The sequence below is a fragment of the Mesoplodon densirostris genome, chromosome 4 (genome assembly GCF_025265405.1).
Source record: "Mesoplodon densirostris isolate mMesDen1 chromosome 4, mMesDen1 primary haplotype, whole genome shotgun sequence".
Classification (NCBI taxonomy): Eukaryota; Metazoa; Chordata; class Mammalia; order Artiodactyla; family Ziphiidae; genus Mesoplodon; species Mesoplodon densirostris.
The window spans coordinates 160,745,803-160,764,879 of NC_082664.1; the positions used below are offsets into that span (position 1 = coordinate 160,745,803).

Below are 19,077 nucleotides of genomic sequence, written 5' to 3' on the forward strand. Positions count from 1 at the left end.
CAGCTGGTATAAGACAGAGACTTGCTTTTAACTGTGACTGGTCCCTTTGGTGCCACCACCTTTCTCTACTGGAGATGGGGGAGGGGGAGGGGAGGAGCAGGAAATCCCATTCTGGCTTCAACATCCTGACCCCACCCTTTGCTCAAGCAGAGGGTAGACCTCCCCACCACCAGGGGTGAGTCTTGGGCGGCGGCTACCTGCCAAGCGACAAGAACCACACCACGGGGTCCCCGAAGACATTTCCCTGTCACACACTCTTGCCTTACGGCTGCTGGCGTCAGACTCCCAGGGATGTGCCTGGGCCAAAGGTGGTCTCGGAGTCAAAAGGATGGGCTGCCAGGTAGTCTTTATACTCCCCGTCAATCAGGTTGGCGGCATTGTTCCGGGCAAACCAGCAGTCCACCTGCTCTTCCCCGTTGTAGATTTTCCTCTGCTTCCACACCACTGGGACCTGGTGTCCTTTTACCTCGAGGATGGCCTCAGACTTCTCACCTGTCTCAGGGACGGAAAGATGGGCAGGGTTCTTGCCGAGCCCGGTGAGTCTGGCCTCCTGGTTCAGGAACTGACCTGAGAGGACAAAAGAGACATCAGGTCTAGGTCAAGTGTGAGCAACGTGGTTGAACAAAATCTAACTTCAATTCGGGCACCGATGGCCAGCAAATACATGGGTGTGACCCAGAGGAAGGGGATGCATGACATCAGAGCAGTGACTGTGGTCCTCGGCTGGAGTCTCCCAGAGGTGCTCCGTCTTTTCCAGTGTCCGGGGAGGGTGTGGGGAGGAGAGACCTGAGTGTATTGGTAGTGGCCTCCACTTCTGGAAGCTACCACAGGAAAGATGCCCAACCCACAAAAAGAGGTGCCTAGTCTCCTACTGAGATGGGAGGATGAGATGCGGGCAAATAACGAGGGAAGAAGGGTCCGGTCTTCCCCGCTCTCCTCCCTCTGGAGGACCCCTCCCATGTGTGCACTCAGTGGGTGTGCACTGGGCGGAAGGTGTGGAAAGCAGGGTCAGAATCCTCCAGGTCGAGTGAGGGCATTGCCAAGGCCAAAGGGACAGCAGTCTGCGTCTGGGAGAGGAGCTTCCCAGGCAAGCTGCACAGAGACGCGTCCAGCTCGAGTGCCAGGAAATCCTGCTTTCTAAACCGAGCCCTGGCAGTGGCTCCCTCTTTACTTGTGGGAAAAACGCCCACATGAAATTGCACGTGGAGGGAAGCCAGGCAGAGTGGGCTGCCCGAGGCTCCCAGCCATGGGGGTGCCGCCCGGGGAGGGGCCATGCATCTCCCACCTGGTGCTGGGCCATGAGATGTGTTTGCATCCTCTCCCTGAGAGCAAAGAACAAGACCTGGAGAGAAGGACTCCTCATTTCTTTGCTCCCCTTCCCCAAAGGCCTGTGCGAATTAGTTGATAAGCCCATTCCTATTCTAGAAAAGTGTCAGGAAGCAAGAAGTATACTTTTCACACTAATTCGAAAAGATATGTGCACCCCAATGTTCACAGCAGCATTGTTTACAGTTGCCAAGATACAGAAGCAACCTAAGTGTCCGTCAACTAACGAGTGGATAAAGAAGATGTGGTACACAGTGGAATATTACTCAGCCATGAAAAAGAACGAAATTTTGCCATTTGCAGCAACACGGATGGACTTGGAGTGCATTATGCTAAGGGAAATAAGTCCAGAGAAAGACAAATACTGTATGATATCACTTATATATGTGGAATCTAAAAAATACAACAAACTAGTGAATATAACAAAAAAAAAAAGCAGAGTCACAGACATAAAGAACAAACTAGTGGTTACCAGGGGGGAGGGGGAAGGGGCAAGAGAGGGGTGAGGGAGTGGGAGGCACAAACTATTGGTGTAAGACAGGCTCAAGGATGTGTTGTACAACACGGGGAATATGGCCAGTATTTTGTAGTAACTGTATATGGAGTGTAACCTTTAAAAATTGTATTTAAAAAAAGCAAAAAGAAAAATTGGCCATGTGCTAAAAAAAAAAAGAAAAAGAAATAGACTTTTCATGAGCTACATAAAGACCACATTCCTGTGGAAACTCTCAACCAAGTAAAGATACGGGCAGCATCAGCTTCATTTTGGGAAACCGAGTTCTGTGCTGTGAGCCAGCGTGGAGAGCAGCCACCTACCTAACAGGCCATGGCAGTTGCCAGAAAGGCCTTGGCCATTGGCGACATAGAAGCCCAGGTGGTTTCGCTGGTAGGGGGCTGGCTTTTTGTAGAGGTGGAGGAGGATGACGAAGGCCACGTTGCCCTGGATGGCGATGGTGACCTTGGCATTGGCAGACACTGACACCTCCAGCCCCTGGCTCCCCACGGCTGCGCTCTGGTTGCAGGGGAGGACCAGCCTGTCCCCACTATCCACGATGACTCTGGTGGGCGTGATCTCCAGGTAGGACCTCTCAGGCTTGTTGACGAGGATGGTGATGGTGCGGAAGTAAGTGCGCTGTTTCTTGTGGCCGTTTGGGGGAGCGGGGGCCCCGATCAACTCTCCGTTCACCGTCACGCCTTGAAGGCGGGAGGGAAGAGAGCAGTGGTTAGAAAAACTACCCCCACTTTCACGAGAGGGCTTCTCATCAGAATTTCCTTCCTCTCTTGTACCTCTAGAACCAAGAACTTCCTCTCACACATAGGGACCACTCAGTGCCCACTGAGTGAAGGAAGGAAGGAACGAATGCATGAAGGTCTGTGATTTCTAACCAACGTCCTGGGTAGGAGAAGCTGATGTAGGTTTGGGTGAAAATATCATAAAAAGGGGGTTGACATATACACACTACTATATATAAAATAGATAAAACTAATAAGAACCTGCTGTATAGCACAGGGAATTCTACTCAATACTCTGTAATGACCTATATGGGAAAAGAGTCTAAAAAAAGAGTGGATATCTGTATAAGCATAACTGATTCACTTTGCTGTACAGCTGAAACCAACACAACATTGTAAATCTACTATATGCCAAATAAAAATTTAAAAGTGAAAAAAATAATAATAAATAAAAATTCTAAAAAAGGGGGTTGACATGTTCGTCTGCTTTCATTCCAGTGTCTGGTTATAGTTCCCAAAACTCTTGTGTGGCCCTGACACAGTATTTTCTTACCCATCAGTTTCCACTGCTCCTGATTTGGAGACCCTGGGACACCACTGAGCAGTGGGGTAGAATGCGAAGATTAGGATTTTTTTTTTCACTCCCAAAACTCAAGTTCTTTCACTTTCTAGGCAGAACTCACCAGAGTCCGCATGATCAGAGACCAGCCTCAGGATGTGCCCGGGCTGTCCATCGATGTTGAAACAGACCGTGAGGTTGCTCAAGGGGAAATCCACAACAAAATGGGGGTCTCCATCCGCTGCCAGAACAGGATGAGAACGGAAGAGAAAAAGAAAGAAAAGACATTTATTGGGCACCTTCTCTGTGTAAGCACTCTTTTTCTCTTTTCTCATGAGTTATCGACTTAACCCTGTCAACAACGGATCCTCCGTGTCTACGTGAGGAAGGTGACCGGGAGGTGAAGTGATGCGCCAGTTACGCAGTCAGTTCGTGGAAAGTAAATATTTGAATGCAGGTCCCCTAAATTCAAATATGATGCTCCTGTCACCACACTGCAGTCAAACGTAGACAACTGAACTTTAGAGGGAAGCGGTGCATCACCCTACACTCCCCATGACTACAGAGCTCACATTCTTCAATTCCCTGTGTGGCTTCCGCTAATCACTTTCTTTCCCCTTTGCCCTCCCCAGTGAAGAGATGTGGATGAGAACTTCCTGCCCTGTGACCAGAGTGCCTTGGCCCTTGAGTCATTCACAGCGCCAGATGGACACAGCCCTTGCATGAGTAGGAATGACCAAGCCCAGTTTAGGGCTGGTGAGAAGTAAAGGACAGAGAGTCAATGGGAGGTCAGGTGGTGCAGCCAGCGATGACCGTGGCAATCCCTCCTCTGGGTCCTACTGCCTTTACTGCTCTCAAATTTGTGTCCGCGGGTAAGACCACAAAGTTTATCTGGCCCCTGTTCCTTACCCATTCTCTTCATTTTTGCCTCTGCTAAAGATTGTCTGTTGTCTTGCCTCTTACTGTACAGACAAAATATTTCCCAAGAGTCTACGTCAATTCTCTTTTCTCGCGAGATTGGAGGGTTAGTTTCTCTCTAATTTGTACACCAAGCACAATGTGTTCCTGAATTCCTCTCTACTTTACGTATACATGTATGTATACGCATTTGTATATGGTGGGGGGGTATGCGCCAGGAGTTCAGTGTTTTCAAGCTACAAGCCAATTAGTGTTCTTGGTGGAACTGCTGAAACACCCTCTCTGTCCCCAGCGTGACTCAGAAGGGCCTTTGGAAGAATCTGGTTCAACTCACTGTAAAGTGCCTCAAGCACCCAGTGAATGGCAACTTAATAAAGAAATACAAGGTACTGGTCTTCTGTAGATGAAAAAAATAACACCCATTCAAGATAAAAGTCCATGTTTTTGGCACTCTGTGGGTACAAATATAACTACGTGACAGTTCTCTGAGAGTTGTGCTCATACCATATTATTTCTACTCAAATCTTCCAAATCCCTTTATAAGGAAAGATGCTGCCTGCTCCAAAAAAGAGAGGAGAGGTCTGGAAGTCATTACTCCATGCTGCATCCAAGAGGAAAGTTTTCCTGCATTCCATAAAGCATGTGTGTTCAAAGGAAGGACACGCTACCCATTGGAGACCACGTGTTTCCCCTCCCCAGAGCTAATCTCCAGGTTGTCCTGGGCTATGTGAACCTGCACGCCCAGCACATCGGCAGCAAGGCAATAAGAAAGACTTACAAAGGCAGATGTGTACATTTGAAGAATAAAACCCAGCCCTTGTGTCCTTATTCCATCTGGATTTTTATTATAATCCCAGGATGATGGCCAAGGGAAATTTTAGGGTATTGTTATCTGTTCTTCCCTTCTAAAGCCAAGGATCATGAAAATAATAAAATAATAATGTTTAAAAACCTTGCATTGTCACAGATATTTGTAACACCAGAAGCTAGGAGCAAGCATACTTCAGATCTCTAAAAACAAACGTCTTTCCAGCTCAATCAGGACGCATGTGTAGCTCTGTCCATCCACCCTTCTATCAGGGCTCCTGCCAGGCTCCTCAGGACTGTGTTACCCATGGGGTTTATGTGATGGTTTAATGACGATCCTGGTTTTGAGAACTGCCCCACGCTGCCGGTTTGCACTAAATAAATATGGGTCCTCACATGTCGTCTAATGAGCTGATGTTCTAACTGGCTTCGGGAAATTCCTGGTCATCCTAAACATTTCAACTCTCAAATCACACACCAGCACATTCTTTCCTTTACCTGAGGTTTTGGAGACTTTAATCCTTGGGTTGTATGGTTTCTTGAGAGCAGGTCCTGGAGAGGAGAAGGAAGAGATCCACCACCGTTATTCATTAAAGAGGAGGAAGTGAGAGGTACAGAGGTCTGAGAGGAGTCAAGTACAGCTCTCAGATACGTTTGTGACAATTTAAACACATCTCTTTTAAAGGAGGCTCTTGGCCTCGCAACACAAAGTGAAGGTGTAAACAACGAGGCGTAACTATTTTATTCCTTTATAAATTAGATAATATTCTTCTTGTCTGTGATTTCTGTGTATATAATAGGAGAAAATATTCTATCATTCTTAAGGTATAGTTATGGGGGGAGGGGGAAAGCAAAGTTGTTTAATGGGGACAGAGTTTCAGGTTTGCAAGATGAAAAGGTTCTGGAGATCTGTTTCACAACGATGGGAATAGACTTGACACTACTGAACTACACACTTAAAAATGGTTACAATATAGAGAACAGACTGGTGGTTGCCAGCAGGGAGGGGTTGGGGGAGGGATGGAGCGGGAAGTTGAGGTTAGCAGATGTAAGCTTGTATATAGAGAATGGATAAACAACAAAGCCCTACTGTATAGCACAGAGAACTATATTCAGTATTCTCTGATAAACCATAATGGGAAAGAATATTACAAAAAAGAATATAACTGAATCACTTTTCTGTACAGCAGAAATTAATGCAACACTGTAAAGCAAGTATAGTTCAGTTAAAAAAAAGAATGGAAAAAACGGTTATGATGGTAAATGTTACGTTATGTGTTTTTTGCAAAATAGCAATTTAAAACAACCAAAAACATACAAGAATGTAAAAGAAAAAGATAATGTGATAATCCAGGTCTATAGCCATGTTGTGCAAGTACAATTCACAAAGCAGCAGGCGAAAATAAACACTCAATTAAAGAATATCCTAAAAGTAAATTACTTTCTGTCAATAAAATAAAATTAATATCTTATTTCAAATAAGATTATGCTCCTCTTAACTGATTTTTGCCCCCCAGAAAATGAAGATCACAGTATCTCAATGTTTTTTTTTTTTTTTTTTTTTTGCGGTACGCGGGCCTCTCACTGTTGTGGCCTCTCCCGTTGCGGAGCACAGGTTCCAGACGCGCAGGCTCAGCGGCCATGGCTCACGGGTCCAGCCGCTCCGCGGCATGTGGGATCTTCCCGGACCGGGGTACGAACCCGTGTCCCCTGCAGCGGCAGGTGGACTCCCAACCACTGCACCACCAGGGAAGCCCTGAATGTTTTTTAAGCGCCCCCTTCTCCAGCTGGTCCCTGGTCAGCCAGACACAGACAGAATCAGGCCGACCACGAAGGAGGAACGACATCTCAGTCTGAATGGCTGCTTTGAGGAGGCTTAGATTGTCACAGACACTCAAAAAAATCATAAAATTAAAACTAAAACATCATCTTCAGGGAAATCCTATGTCTAACAAGCCTTCTGAGCAATCAGTCAGTTATTCCCTCATCTGTGTTCTTGGCCCTCTGAGTCTCGTGTCATTTGAGTTTGCTCTCTCCTGAAGCTGTTGAGATTTGAGTTGCTGACACTGAATCAAGATGTTACTCAAAAAGCCATCTTCCCGGGATGTGGCGTGGATCTTGTAGCGTGACGTAACAACATCATGCAACTTATTTTTCATCCTTTTCATCAGAACAAATATCGTACTAGTTTTGCCAAGACAAGTTCCACTCTTTCTAAAAAGGCAACATATCACTTTTTCACCCCTACATCAGGTCTGAACTTTTCAATAAATTTCTAGTTCTACACTCCTCGTGGGAAAGGGTATCTCACATGTGTAGAACACTTATTATATACCAAGGCCTCTACACATTTAATCCTTGCAACAACCTTTCAGGGAAGATACTACTATCTACATTTTACAGGTGAGGGAATGGAAGCTCAGAGACGTTCAGAAACCTGACCCAAGCCACACAGCTGGCTAGGAGGAGCCGTGAGCTGAAACTCTGTCTGGATCCTAACCGTGTGCTCTCCCTACCATGCCCAGGTGATTCTCAGAGTTGAGGATATGAGGATCAACTGAGGCCCAGGGTTAATGTCAGTCCCCTCACCTTAGGACGTGTGCACCTGACAGGAAGTTAAGAAAAATGTCACACATAAAAAAGTGCTGTTTTCCATAAACAGATATTACGGAGAATATAACCCTCTGCTTTGGTTGAATTACTTTTCCTGTCCTTTTCCCATTCTTGGTGCTACTAATTTCCCCTGACAAATGGCACTGAGACAGATAATAAGAATTTTGTGTTTAAACTCTGGATTCTCTTGAGAATCCAGAACTTAGTTCCTCCTATATAATAATATCTATAATAAAATAAAATTTTATTTAATTCTAAACGAAATCATTAAAATTAAAAAAATAAAACTTTAATTTAGAAAATTATACGTAAAATTAATAAAATATATAATAAAATTTCATTTCATTTTCACTATAAAATATTTTGTTTTCTCAGGAAAATAATATCAAGCATATGCATAAAATGACATGACTGAAGTACTTAAAATATAGAAAGGCATTTAAAAATGAGTATTTGTTTACTTGTCTGTTCATCCCTGTGCCTCCAAGAATGCCTGGTTCACAGGAGGCACTCAATATTGATGACTTATCGATAGACTGACTTTACTTTCTCGAATTTCTCTATAGAGACCCATGGTTTATGACAACACAAACAAGCTAAGCCACTCTCTGAAGGCTAGGAGCTGCAGGTAGAGAACACTGTTTATAAGAATTATAATATGAGAAAGTAAAACAGACGACCTTGGCCTGAAAAGGAGCCAGAAGGGCCATCCCAAGAGTGCCCTTACCTGGCTGCAGGTGGGCGCCCCTCAGGCTCTGCATCACCGTTTCGGGCCCTGTGGCCGCCGACGTGCCATAGGCGTCCTCCGGGGTCTCTGTCCGCGGTGCTGACTTGAGCGTCATGGAGGTGAACGGAGCGAGGAAGCGATGGTTCACGGCCAGAGCCTGTACCTCCTGCCTGAGCTGCTCCCTCTCGGGCTCCTCGTCACTCTGCAGCCAGGAACTCAGCAGCTCCTTCAGGGTCAGGTAGCTCCAGAGACGCTCCAGGTGGTTGGGGTCCTCCTGGCCACCCGCCTTGGGCCTGGGGCTCCCCGGGACGTCATTCCCCATCCTCCGGGGTTCCACAGGCACATCCTTCTTGAGTATGACAAACTTCTTACTGTTGCTGGCCGTGACCTCCACGTGCAAGCGGTCCATCTCCCTGTCCACCAGCTTCCCTGCGATGATGATCTCCGAGCCATTGAAGTAGTTGGGGAACAGGGTCCTGGTGGCATGCTCTACCAAGCCGGGTGGATAATCCACGCGGATGTCTGAGAGAAGCGGGGTCCTGATCTCATCGTAGAACCTGTAGAGGAGGAACAGAGAGGGAGAATCGGGGCCTGCACTAGCTGCAGGCAGGTCACGTCCTCGAGGAAATCACAGGCTGTCTGGGGGAGGGGGCAGATCTGATCTTAGAAGCGACCAAGTCCAACATTCCACCCAGCAGAACATCTCAGACAGGAGGCCGTGCAGCCGTAGCTTGAACACCACTGATGACGGAGAACTCACTATCTCACAAGCTCCCTCACCGTTTGCCAGACTTAAATTCTGGTTTCCTCTTCACCCCAGAACATAACACAGTCAGCGACCACTTTCAACTGGCCATTATGCGTCAACATAAAAACACGATCATTGTAACTAGCAGGCAAGGTGGAGCTGACGCTACCTATCCCACCTCCCTCTCAGGGTGGAATTAGAGTAAACACAGGCATAACTTGTTTTATTGCACTTCAAAGACCTAGCATTTTTTCGCAAAATGAAGGTTTGTGGCAATCCTGCATTGTCAGATGATAGTTAGCCTTTTTTAGCAATAAAGTATTTTTCAATTAAGGTATGTACATGACACTATTGCATGCTTAATAGACTAGTGTGATGTAAACATAACTTTTATGTGCACTGTTATAGCAATCCACCTGTGGGACTCGCTTTATTGCAGTATTTGCTTTATCACTGTGGTCTGGAACTGACCTGCAGTATCTCTGAGGTGCATCTTGAGATGAGGAAGTGCTCTGAAGTGTCAGGAAGACAGTTATAACCATAAGAGCTAACGGAGCACCTAACCTGTGAAAGCCATCCTGCCAATACTTCACGTAGGTTTTCTCCTTAAATTCTATCATCTGACCAGAATCCTCATTTCACAGCTGGGGAGACCGAGGCAGTCTTAAAGCCTCAAGTCACAAGTCAGGACCAGAACGTGAACCCAGATCCACCCAGTTTAAAGACCCATGGAGATGTCTCCCATGAAAGGAGTGATGATCAGACTCGGGGTCCGGCCTCATGTCCGAGCCTCCCAGTGAGCCTGCCCCCCGTCCCGAGGACACAGACAAGACCCACGGACCCGATGAGCTGGGCGCGGGCATCGTGGTCCTCATGGACGCGCCGTGTGAGCCCACAGTTCTCCAGGGACAGCTTCTCCAGCAGCCTGAAGTCCACGTCGGCCCCGATGCCCACGGTGAAGATGCAGACCCGGCCCCGGGCGGCCTCCCTGGTGTTGTTGAGGATCTTCAGGGTGTGGGTCTCCCCGGCGGTGGGCTTCCCGTCTGTCAGGAAGATGACCAGGGACACGCTGCGGTCCTCGATGTCGTTGTGGGCCACGAAGTCGTTGAGAAGCCTGATGCCCGTCTGCAGGGCCCCGTTAATATCCGTGCCTGCGGGACATAGAACAGGACACCTGAGGAGCCTTGCCACCTCCTTTACCTGGACACACCTTCTCGGGCCCCTCATGGGCACCCGCAGCAGTGACGCATGGGGAAAGCACCTGCCTGCATTCACGGGGTGACTCCATGTCACAAAGACTGCTAGAAACTTGGCAAATGACTAGGAACAGCAGAGAATTCTATAACCTTGTCCTGAAGGTGTCTGATGGCACCTCAGCTTAGGCGTCTCCACTCCCTTAGTGTGAATGGTTTCTACCTCCTTTTTGGAGAATCGCTTTGGAAAGGGAAGGAGGGTGCTGGGTGCAGGAATTCAGAGAAAGCAAGCGTCCCAGAGGGAAGGGGACGGCACAGAATGAGGAGGTGGGGATGTGGAGACCATCGCGGTGACCTCACTTGTGTCCTGGGGCTGGAGGATGCTGACTAAAGCACTCACCCTTTTTTTTTTATTGCTCTCATTGTCTTTCCTGCTTCCTGCCCCTTCAGGATCACCCCTGCTTGTCAGGACCCCACCAAGCGAAGGCTTTCAAGTTTACACCTCCTACCCCTGCCGTTTCTAATTCAGACATGCTTGTCATTGCAGCTCTGAATAAAGTCAGGGGACAGTGTCTGTGGGAGGTGCTGGACAGGTATTTTGCTTGGGGGGTGGAGAGACGGATGGTTGGTGGAAGTCAAAACTGCCAACTAACGTGAGGCTTCTGGATTAGCTAAGAATTTTGTTCAACTCTGCTGCTGCTGGTCTACCATCGCCAAGAAAAACTGAGAGTTCTTACTGCAGCCGTGAATACTTACTTCCTTTTTCTGACTCCATTGGGGTTTTTTTTTTAATGGCCTATTGACATACCAAAAATTTCATGCATTTTGGTCACTAGGGATTTTTTTCTTTTTTTGCCGAGCTGCATGGGTATGCAGGATCTTAGTTCCCCGACCAGATATCCATCCCATGCCCTCTGCAGAGGAAGTGCGGATTCTTAACCACTGGACCACCAGGGAAGTCCCAAAAATTTCACCCATTTTAAGTACACAATTAATGAATTTTAGTAAATTTATGAAGTTGTGTACCCATCACCACGATCCATTCCCCTGACTGGAGTGATTTTTATCTCCCTGCAAAAGGTACCATATTTGAGTGAACCAGACAATTTTCCCCACTGCTTCACATCCTCCAGAATTTCTGGCTAAAATACATATGACTATGACTGTGCAAACACATTGATAATTCGTTCTAAGATGTACACATGGCCCGAACGTAAGGGAAAGTTACAGCTGAAACAGTATTTAACATTTCTTTGGGTTCACTCACTTGCCTTTCTGAATGCCCAGCCTAGTTTCATGCTGCCCCTGGATATGTGGACATGAAGCAAAAGGCAGGTGGTTTATTTTCTCTTTAACCTAGAACATAACGATGATGCCAAATCTCTCACTGCATTTTAAAGCCCAGGAGAGCCCAGGCAAAGGACGCACTTAGCTTTTCTTACATGAGGCACCAAAGCACAGCACGGCTTGGCATTGTACATCCGTTAAGTTGGGGCATCTCCCGCACACTTAACAACAGGGGGGCTTTCTTCCCAGGGAGCTGCCCCAACCATTCCGCCGAGAGCTCCCCCAGGGTCATCAAAGGACCCAAGTGCACCAGCAAGAGGGACCACTTGGGTAAAATGGCCGTATCTGACACCTAGAGAGGACTTCCTATGTGCAACCACTGTTCTAAGTACTTTAAATATTTTAACGCATCTCATCCTGATAACAAGTCCATTATTATCCTCGCTTTACAGATGAGGAAACTGAAGTATAGGGAGATTAAATGACTCATAGCTGGTAGAGCTGGATGCAAATCCAGACAGTCTGGCTTCAGAATCTATGCTCATCTCCTGAAATGACACTTTTCTGAGAGAAGTAGATTAATTTTCTGTTCACCTGCAGAGGTTGGGACAATGAAGTACCAAGAAAAAATAAAGGAACCAATAAGGTTTCTATGCTTTAGATTCCAAAAGACTCACAACTGTTTTCTAGAGCTTTATCTCCACCTCCCACACACAAAGGATTCTCATAGTAAGCAGTACCATTAAAATAATTTAAATAATTTTAATGCATATTCTTTGAGTATGCACTGTAGGTCGGGAGCTGTGACAGGAAACAGGGGCTAAACAAAGAGGAAGGAGAGTTTCTCCCCTCAAAGCCTTGGCCATCTTGTCAACTTCCTGCTGTAGATCATCACTATAATATTAAATATAACTGTTCATTTCTCCTATCAACCAGTAAAACAGTAACTAGATCCTGTTGCTGTAGAGACTGGTAGGAAATCCCATTTGTAAGTTGAAATTCCATCCAAACAAGATCAAGTTCCAAATGAAGTTCATTTGGGAAACCAGAACTTTGCCTTGGATGGAAAATAATAAATATATGAGCGATGAGAAACTCAGATGGAAGAGGATGGACAGAAATGGGTGTTTTCTATGTTTCCAGGTATCCAAAGCAGAATTATCTGAGACACCCAGGAGATGGTGTCTCTACGGGGGCCTTTAAGAAAGGTGTCGGGCCTCCCTGGTGGCGCAGTGGTTGAGAGTCCGCCTGCCGATGCAGGGGATGCGGGTTCGTGCCCCGGTCTGGGAGGATCCCATGTGCCGCGGAGCGGCTGGGCCCGTGAGCCATGGCCGCTGGGCCTGCGCATCCGGAGCCTGTGCTCCGCAACGGGAGAGGCCACAACAGTGAGAGGCCCACATACCGCAAAAAAAAAAAAAAAAAAAAAGGAAAAAAAAAGAAAGGTGTCAAAGGGTCAGGTTCAGGTCCAATAAACACTCCAATACTGAGCACCTGCCACGCATCCACTGTCCTAGTGATGGATGTAACAGCAGAAGTCAGCTCTGTGTCCAGGGTTGAAGGAACTCACATCCAGCACGGGTGGTAACACACTGTTCTGACTCTCTAACCTTAGAGTCCTTTACGGCCTTTTCCCGCATCTGAGTACTTACCTCATCACGACCCTCCAGCCAAGTGTGCAAAACCTCAGAGTCCTCCCCTTTCCACCCAGAGCACCGCCCAGGCCACCTGGGGTCCAAGGGATCTAACAGCTCAGGAGGGCAGCTTCATCTGCTGCTTCCTAAGGTGCTCATATTCAAACACACAAAACACTGAATCATCCATTTGGCTTTCATTCCCCACCCCAAAAAACAATTTACAAAAAGAGCTGCATTGTCTGGGATCCGTGAGATAAACCAGGAAAGGCTCCAAAACCTATCAGGTATTTCCCCCACCTAACTTACTTGACCATCTTAGTTTGGGGCCTGGAAGAGGAGAAACAAGCTCCTGGGAAAGCTCTCCCCTGTTATCTCCTTTCCTGTGATCAGCGCCAGCTTTCAAATCCTCGTCTCTGGGCAGAAAGTTAGCTACTCACGTATCCCGTCGAGGCGAATGGGCAAAGCAGGATGCACGTTTACCTCCGGTCGGTGACATGTGGTGAATGTAGACTTTGCCGTCTCTGATATTGTTGGGAGTAACTGACACCAAATGGTCCTTCCACACTTTGACCCGGTTGGAAAATCCAATGATATTGAAACGGTCCTGGGGTCGGAGGTCATGCAGAATCGTGAAAAGGGCATCTTTGGTCTAGGCAAACACAAAAGCAAAACCAGTCACGTCTGAGCACATGAGTCCACGTGTCCCCTGGCTTGGAAACTGCACACCGGGGACAATCCCAGGGTTAAAATTAAGTGCCTGCTACCTAAAGGGACTCAGATAAATGTCAAGGAACTTTGTCACCTAGCTAGAAAAAAAACCCAGCATTAATATGTTACAATTTTATGTAAGACACGAATGGGTGTTTCATATATGAACCATCATGTCTGCTGGAATCCACAGTGCGTCAAGCCTCTGTATCTTTCACCACTGCTATTCTCTAGACCTGGAATGTTCTTCCTTACTGCCTCATGCCCCTGTTTCATCTGACAAGCCCCTTGTCATTCAAAACCCACTAACATGCTATATTCTCTATTTGCAACATTTTCTAGCTCCTCTAAAGAGAGCGCACATCTTCTCTCCTGTAGGCTAGCACTGTCCTCAACATACTCCCATAGAAAAGTGCGTATTACCCGTCATGACTACAGTCTGCTTCATGCCTCTTTCCCTTCCTCCAGTGTCAGCTCTCTGAAGGCAGGTGCATCTATTTTCTTATCACCCAGAGCAGAGGAGAACTCCTGACACATAGGAGGCGCTAGAGAGAAGTTCAGAGGATGAAAGAATGTATGGACACTTCATGAGTTATAGATGAAGGGTACGAATAATAAATACCACTGGAATTTAAAAGAGAACGAAGCACTGCAGGCTGGAGTGATGGGAGAAGGTGTCACAGAGAAGGGGGAATTGAGGATGAGACTCAAAGGAACTGGGTAACTTGAGAGACGAGGGAGGGCATCCCGAAAAGAAGCAAAGGAGGTCAGAGAGATGGCTGGAGGAAAGCAGAAAGGTGACACAGGTGAGTTCCGGAGATGCTGAGTGAATGAAAGGTGTGCAGGTAAGTCAGACGTGACTTGTGGAAAGAGGAAAGAAACCATCGGAAACTGAGAACAGAAAAGCTCCAGGACTGCAAACGAAGCAACCAACAAAGGATTTATCTCCACAATATACAAACAGCTCATGCAGCTCTATATCAAAAAACAAACAACCCAATCAAAAAAATGGGCAGAAGATCTAAATAGACATTTCTCCAAAGAAGACATACAAATGACCAAAAAGCACATGAAAAGATTCTCAACATCACTAATTATTAGAGAAATGCAAATCAAAACTACAATAAGGTATCACCTCACACCAGTCAGAATGGCTATCGTCAAAAAATCTACAAACAATAAATGCTGGAGAGGGTATGGACAAAAGGGAACCCTCTTACACTGTTGGTGGGAATGTAAATTGGTACAAGCACTATGCAGAACAGTATGGAGGTTCCTTAAAAAACTAAAAATAGAGTTACCATGTGATCCTACAATCCCACTCCCAGGCATATATCTGGAGAAAACCATAATTCGAAAAGATACACACACCCCAATGTTCACTACAGTGAAACTTACAATAACAAAGACATAGAAGCAACCTAAATGTCCATCAACAGAGGAATGGATAAAGAAGGTGCGGTACATATATACAATAGAATATTATTCAGCCATAAAAAAGAATGAAATGATGCCATTTGCAGCAACATGGATGGACCTAGAGACTGTCATACTGAGTGAAGTAAGTCAGACAACTATCATGTGATATTGCTTATATGTGGAATCTAAAAAAAGGGTACAAATGAACTTACCTACAAAACAGAAATAGTTACAGATGTAGAAAACAAACTTATGGTTACCAAGGGGGAAAAGGGGGGAAGTGATAAATTAGGAGATTAGGATTAACAAGTACACACTACTATATATAAAATAGATCATAAGGACCTACTGTATAGCACAGGGAACTCCACTCAATACTCTGTAATAACCTAGATGGGAAAAGAATCTGAAAAAGAATAGATATATGTGTATGTATAACTGATTCACTTTGCTGTACACCTCAAACTAACACAACATTGTAAATCAACTATACACCAATAAAAAATTTTTTAAAAAAAGAAAAAAGAAGGGCCTCCCTGGTGGCGCAGTGGTTGAGAGTCCGCCTGCCGATGCAGGGGATACGGGTTCGTGCCCCGGTCTGGGAGGATCCCATATGCCGCGGAGCGGCTGGGCCCCTGAGCCATGGCCGCTGGGCCTGCGCATCCGGAGCCTGCGCTCCGCAACGGGAGGGGCCACAGCAGTGAGAGGCCCGCATACCGCAAAAAAAAAAAAAGAAAAAAGAAAAGCTCCAGGAGCCTGGACAAGAGTTTCCAAAACAATCAACTCGATATTGTGAGCAAGCACTGCCTTCTCTAAACAGCATCATTGCTAGACATTGAAAGAGATGTGGCATATGAGGTATGAGGTAGGGGATGCTCATTACATAATTACCATGTATTGTCATTGCCATGACCTCTGCCACCTTTCACAGGGGTGAAAAGCACTTCACTGTAAGGGCAGGCAGGCTGGGGTTCACCCTGGATCCATCACTTACTACCTGTGTGGCCCTGACCGATAAGAAATACTATATGGTATCACTTACACATGGAATCTAAAAACAGAACAAAACCCAAACTCATAGAAAAAGCGATCAGACTTGTGGTTACCAGAGGCACCAGGTGGGGGCTGAGGGAATTGGATAAAGGTGGTCAAAAGGTCCAGACTTCCAGTTACAAGATAAATAAGTCCTGGGGATGTAATGTACAACGTGACGACTACAGTTAACACTGCTGTGTGGTCTATTTAAAAGTTGTTATGAGAGAAAATCTGAAGAGTTATCATCACAAGGAAAAAAAAGCATTTTTGATCTATATGAGATGAGGGGTGTTCACTAAACCTATTGTGGTAATCGTTTCACAATAAGTCAAACCATTATGCTGTACGCCTAAACATACACAGTGCTGAATATGAACTGTATTTCAATACAACTGGGGGGAAAAGATTAAATGACAAAAAATTAATGGCCCCATTCTCTGAGATCCTCTCTCAGCACACACATCTATTCTGCACTTATCATACTGCATTATCGTTTTTTCCTCAAGCCCTTTCCCACCTCAGGACCTCTTCACCTGCTGTCTGGAAAGGACAGGGTGCTGGAATGCTCTTCCCTACAGTCTGCATGACCGCTGGCCCCTCCTCATCCTTTAGTTCTGGGCTCACTCGTTTCTCTGTCCTCTCAAGCCCGGCATCCTTTTCTCTGCCTTCACAGCATTGATAGAGAGCATGTCATTACATATTTGTGCATTTACTTGACTGTCCAACTCAGCTCCACGCCTCCGAGAGCAGGAGCTTTTCTCTGTGCCATCTCTCCTGTGTCACACCCAGCTGTGCCCGGCCACACGGCAGAGTCTTGATACATTTTTCCAGAAAAAAGTGAATGGTGAATGAACTGTCCATCTGTCACGCTAGACTCCACAAGGCAGCTGTCCCCTTGCTCCTCCTCACCCTCCCAATACAACAGTTGGCACATTGTGGGCTGTCAGTATGTCAGTAAATATCTGTTAAATGAGTAATTGAGACAGAAAGAAGGAGAGAGAGGGGGAATTCTACGGCGTGAATACAAAGGAAGTAAGAGAGACACAGCACCCATCCTTGAGAAGCTAAGACAGGGAACACTGAGAAGGATGACGTGCAGGAAACAAGAGCTGAATGATGGATAGCATTAAAGCAAAAATAAATAGATCAGATCACGACAATACACAGATGTGGGTGGAGCGCCCTGAGCACTGATGCTGACGGAATTCCCGGAAGCTTGCCTCACCTTGACCCCTCATCCTTCCTTCCACTCAGAGCCAACGCAACCCCAGCATGAGCAAAGATGGGCTCGGCGTCATTCTCAGTCCAAGAGTCTAGACCTCTGGGAAGTCTGAAGGTCCACAACTCGGAGGTGACAGATGGGACCACAGCAAGCGGTGGCCATCCCTGAGACGACACAGTTTGGAGCCCGACACTAAGGCAGGCACTTGGAAATGTTCCCGCTTCTGGGGCTCAGAGCTGGCTGGGCACCCCAGGGTGCAGGCTGGACCTGGGGAAACTTGTTAGAAGGCTGCCATTTGTTTAGCTGCTGGCATCCTTAGGGTTCCTTAAATAGCGTGCTAAAGGCCTCGAGAGGGGCTGGCCTGGCTCCTTTGCTGATTTTTTCCCCATCGTGATGGATGCTCTGCTTTAGGAATAGTCCTACGAGCCTCTCCACCCTCCTCCCCTGAGCTCAGCAACGACGGGTTTCTTATGACCTTGTAAGGCCACAGCTGTAACTTATCCTTATGTGCACCAGGGCAGGCAGACCCGTGGGCTCCCAGTGGCTCTATTTCCAATTGCCTTAGAACCTTTGGTCTCCAAGTCCTCATCCCAAGAGACCTGGGCAGAAGGTGCCTGAAGCCACCACCATCCGTTAACCCTTTCCGAGCTCCGACCGTCTCCTTAGATGGCGGGTGGCCTGGGGAGCTCTGCGTTCTGTAAAAGGCTGAACAGGCAGGAGGAAGGTAAGGGTCCAGATAGAAGAGTAAACATGAGGGGGCTTCAGCTGATACTTCTGCACCCTGCGTTTATACGCTGAAGATGAACAGAAACCTGGTCAGACTTTTTCCAAGAGTACAGCCCAGAAAACAGGGTAAGCGCAGTCCAGAAAGATCAGAGAAAGCCCAGAAAGGCAGAGAATGTACAATCCAAGCTGGTTTGAAGGCCTGAGCTACCCTGAAGGCACCAATTGATCAGATCCACTCCCTGTGGGTCCCAGAGGGCAACCTGCAAAGACCAGTCTGTACATGTAATGAGAAGGGCTCCTTATGACATTCCAGGTTGTGTTTGGACTGAAGAAAGATACAAAAGGTACACAGATACAATGAATAGAGGAAAAACTTCTTATTTTTCAGATAGTAAAGAAACACCTTGGCCTGGAAGGAGCATTTAGACAAGATTCCTTTTAATCTGAGCCACGTAGAATCACAGAGAACAGGGATGAGTCCCTGCTTGAAACTATTCCATGGTGAGGAATCCTTCTTTTTTTTTTTCCCCTGAATTTACTTATTTATTTTTTATTTTTGGCCGTGTTGGGTCTTCGTTGCTGCGAGTTGCGGTGAGCAGGGGCTACTCTTTGTTGCGGTGCGCAGGCTTCTCATTGCAGTGGCTTCTCTTGTGGTGGAGCACGGGCTCTAGGTACGGGGGCATGTGGGATCTTCCTGGACCAGGGCTTGAACCCATGTCCCCTGCACTGGCAGACGGATTCTCAACCACTGCGCCACCAGGGAAGCCCGGAATCCTTCTTCTTATAGGTACTTTCCTTGGGTGGAATGGAGGGGAAAGAAGTCTTTCCTTTGAAAACTGTCTTAGGAGTTAATTCCAGAGCTGCCTTTGGTTTATTATTCAGTAAGCCTTTTCGTCTCTGTCCATTTAAATTCTTTCAGGAA

The 19,077-nt window shown here is 46.7% G+C and overlaps 1 protein-coding gene across 1 annotated transcript in view; it reads right to left on the minus strand.

Annotated features, from left to right (window-relative positions):
- Positions 1 to 277: 277 nt before the first annotated feature.
- The window catches only part of ITIH5 (inter-alpha-trypsin inhibitor heavy chain 5), a 73,682-nt gene continuing 54,882 nt past the window's right edge, over positions 278 to 19,077 (minus strand). The window contains exons 8-14 of the mRNA XM_060095413.1: positions 13,526 to 13,694; positions 9,773 to 10,082; positions 8,184 to 8,740; positions 5,342 to 5,395; positions 3,243 to 3,359; positions 2,143 to 2,520; positions 278 to 567 (exon numbers count right to left, since the gene is read on the minus strand). Of these exons, the coding sequence (XP_059951396.1) occupies positions 278 to 567; positions 2,143 to 2,520; positions 3,243 to 3,359; positions 5,342 to 5,395; positions 8,184 to 8,740; positions 9,773 to 10,082; positions 13,526 to 13,694 (1,875 nt within the window). The remainder of the gene's footprint in view (positions 568 to 2,142; positions 2,521 to 3,242; positions 3,360 to 5,341; positions 5,396 to 8,183; positions 8,741 to 9,772; positions 10,083 to 13,525; positions 13,695 to 19,077) is intronic.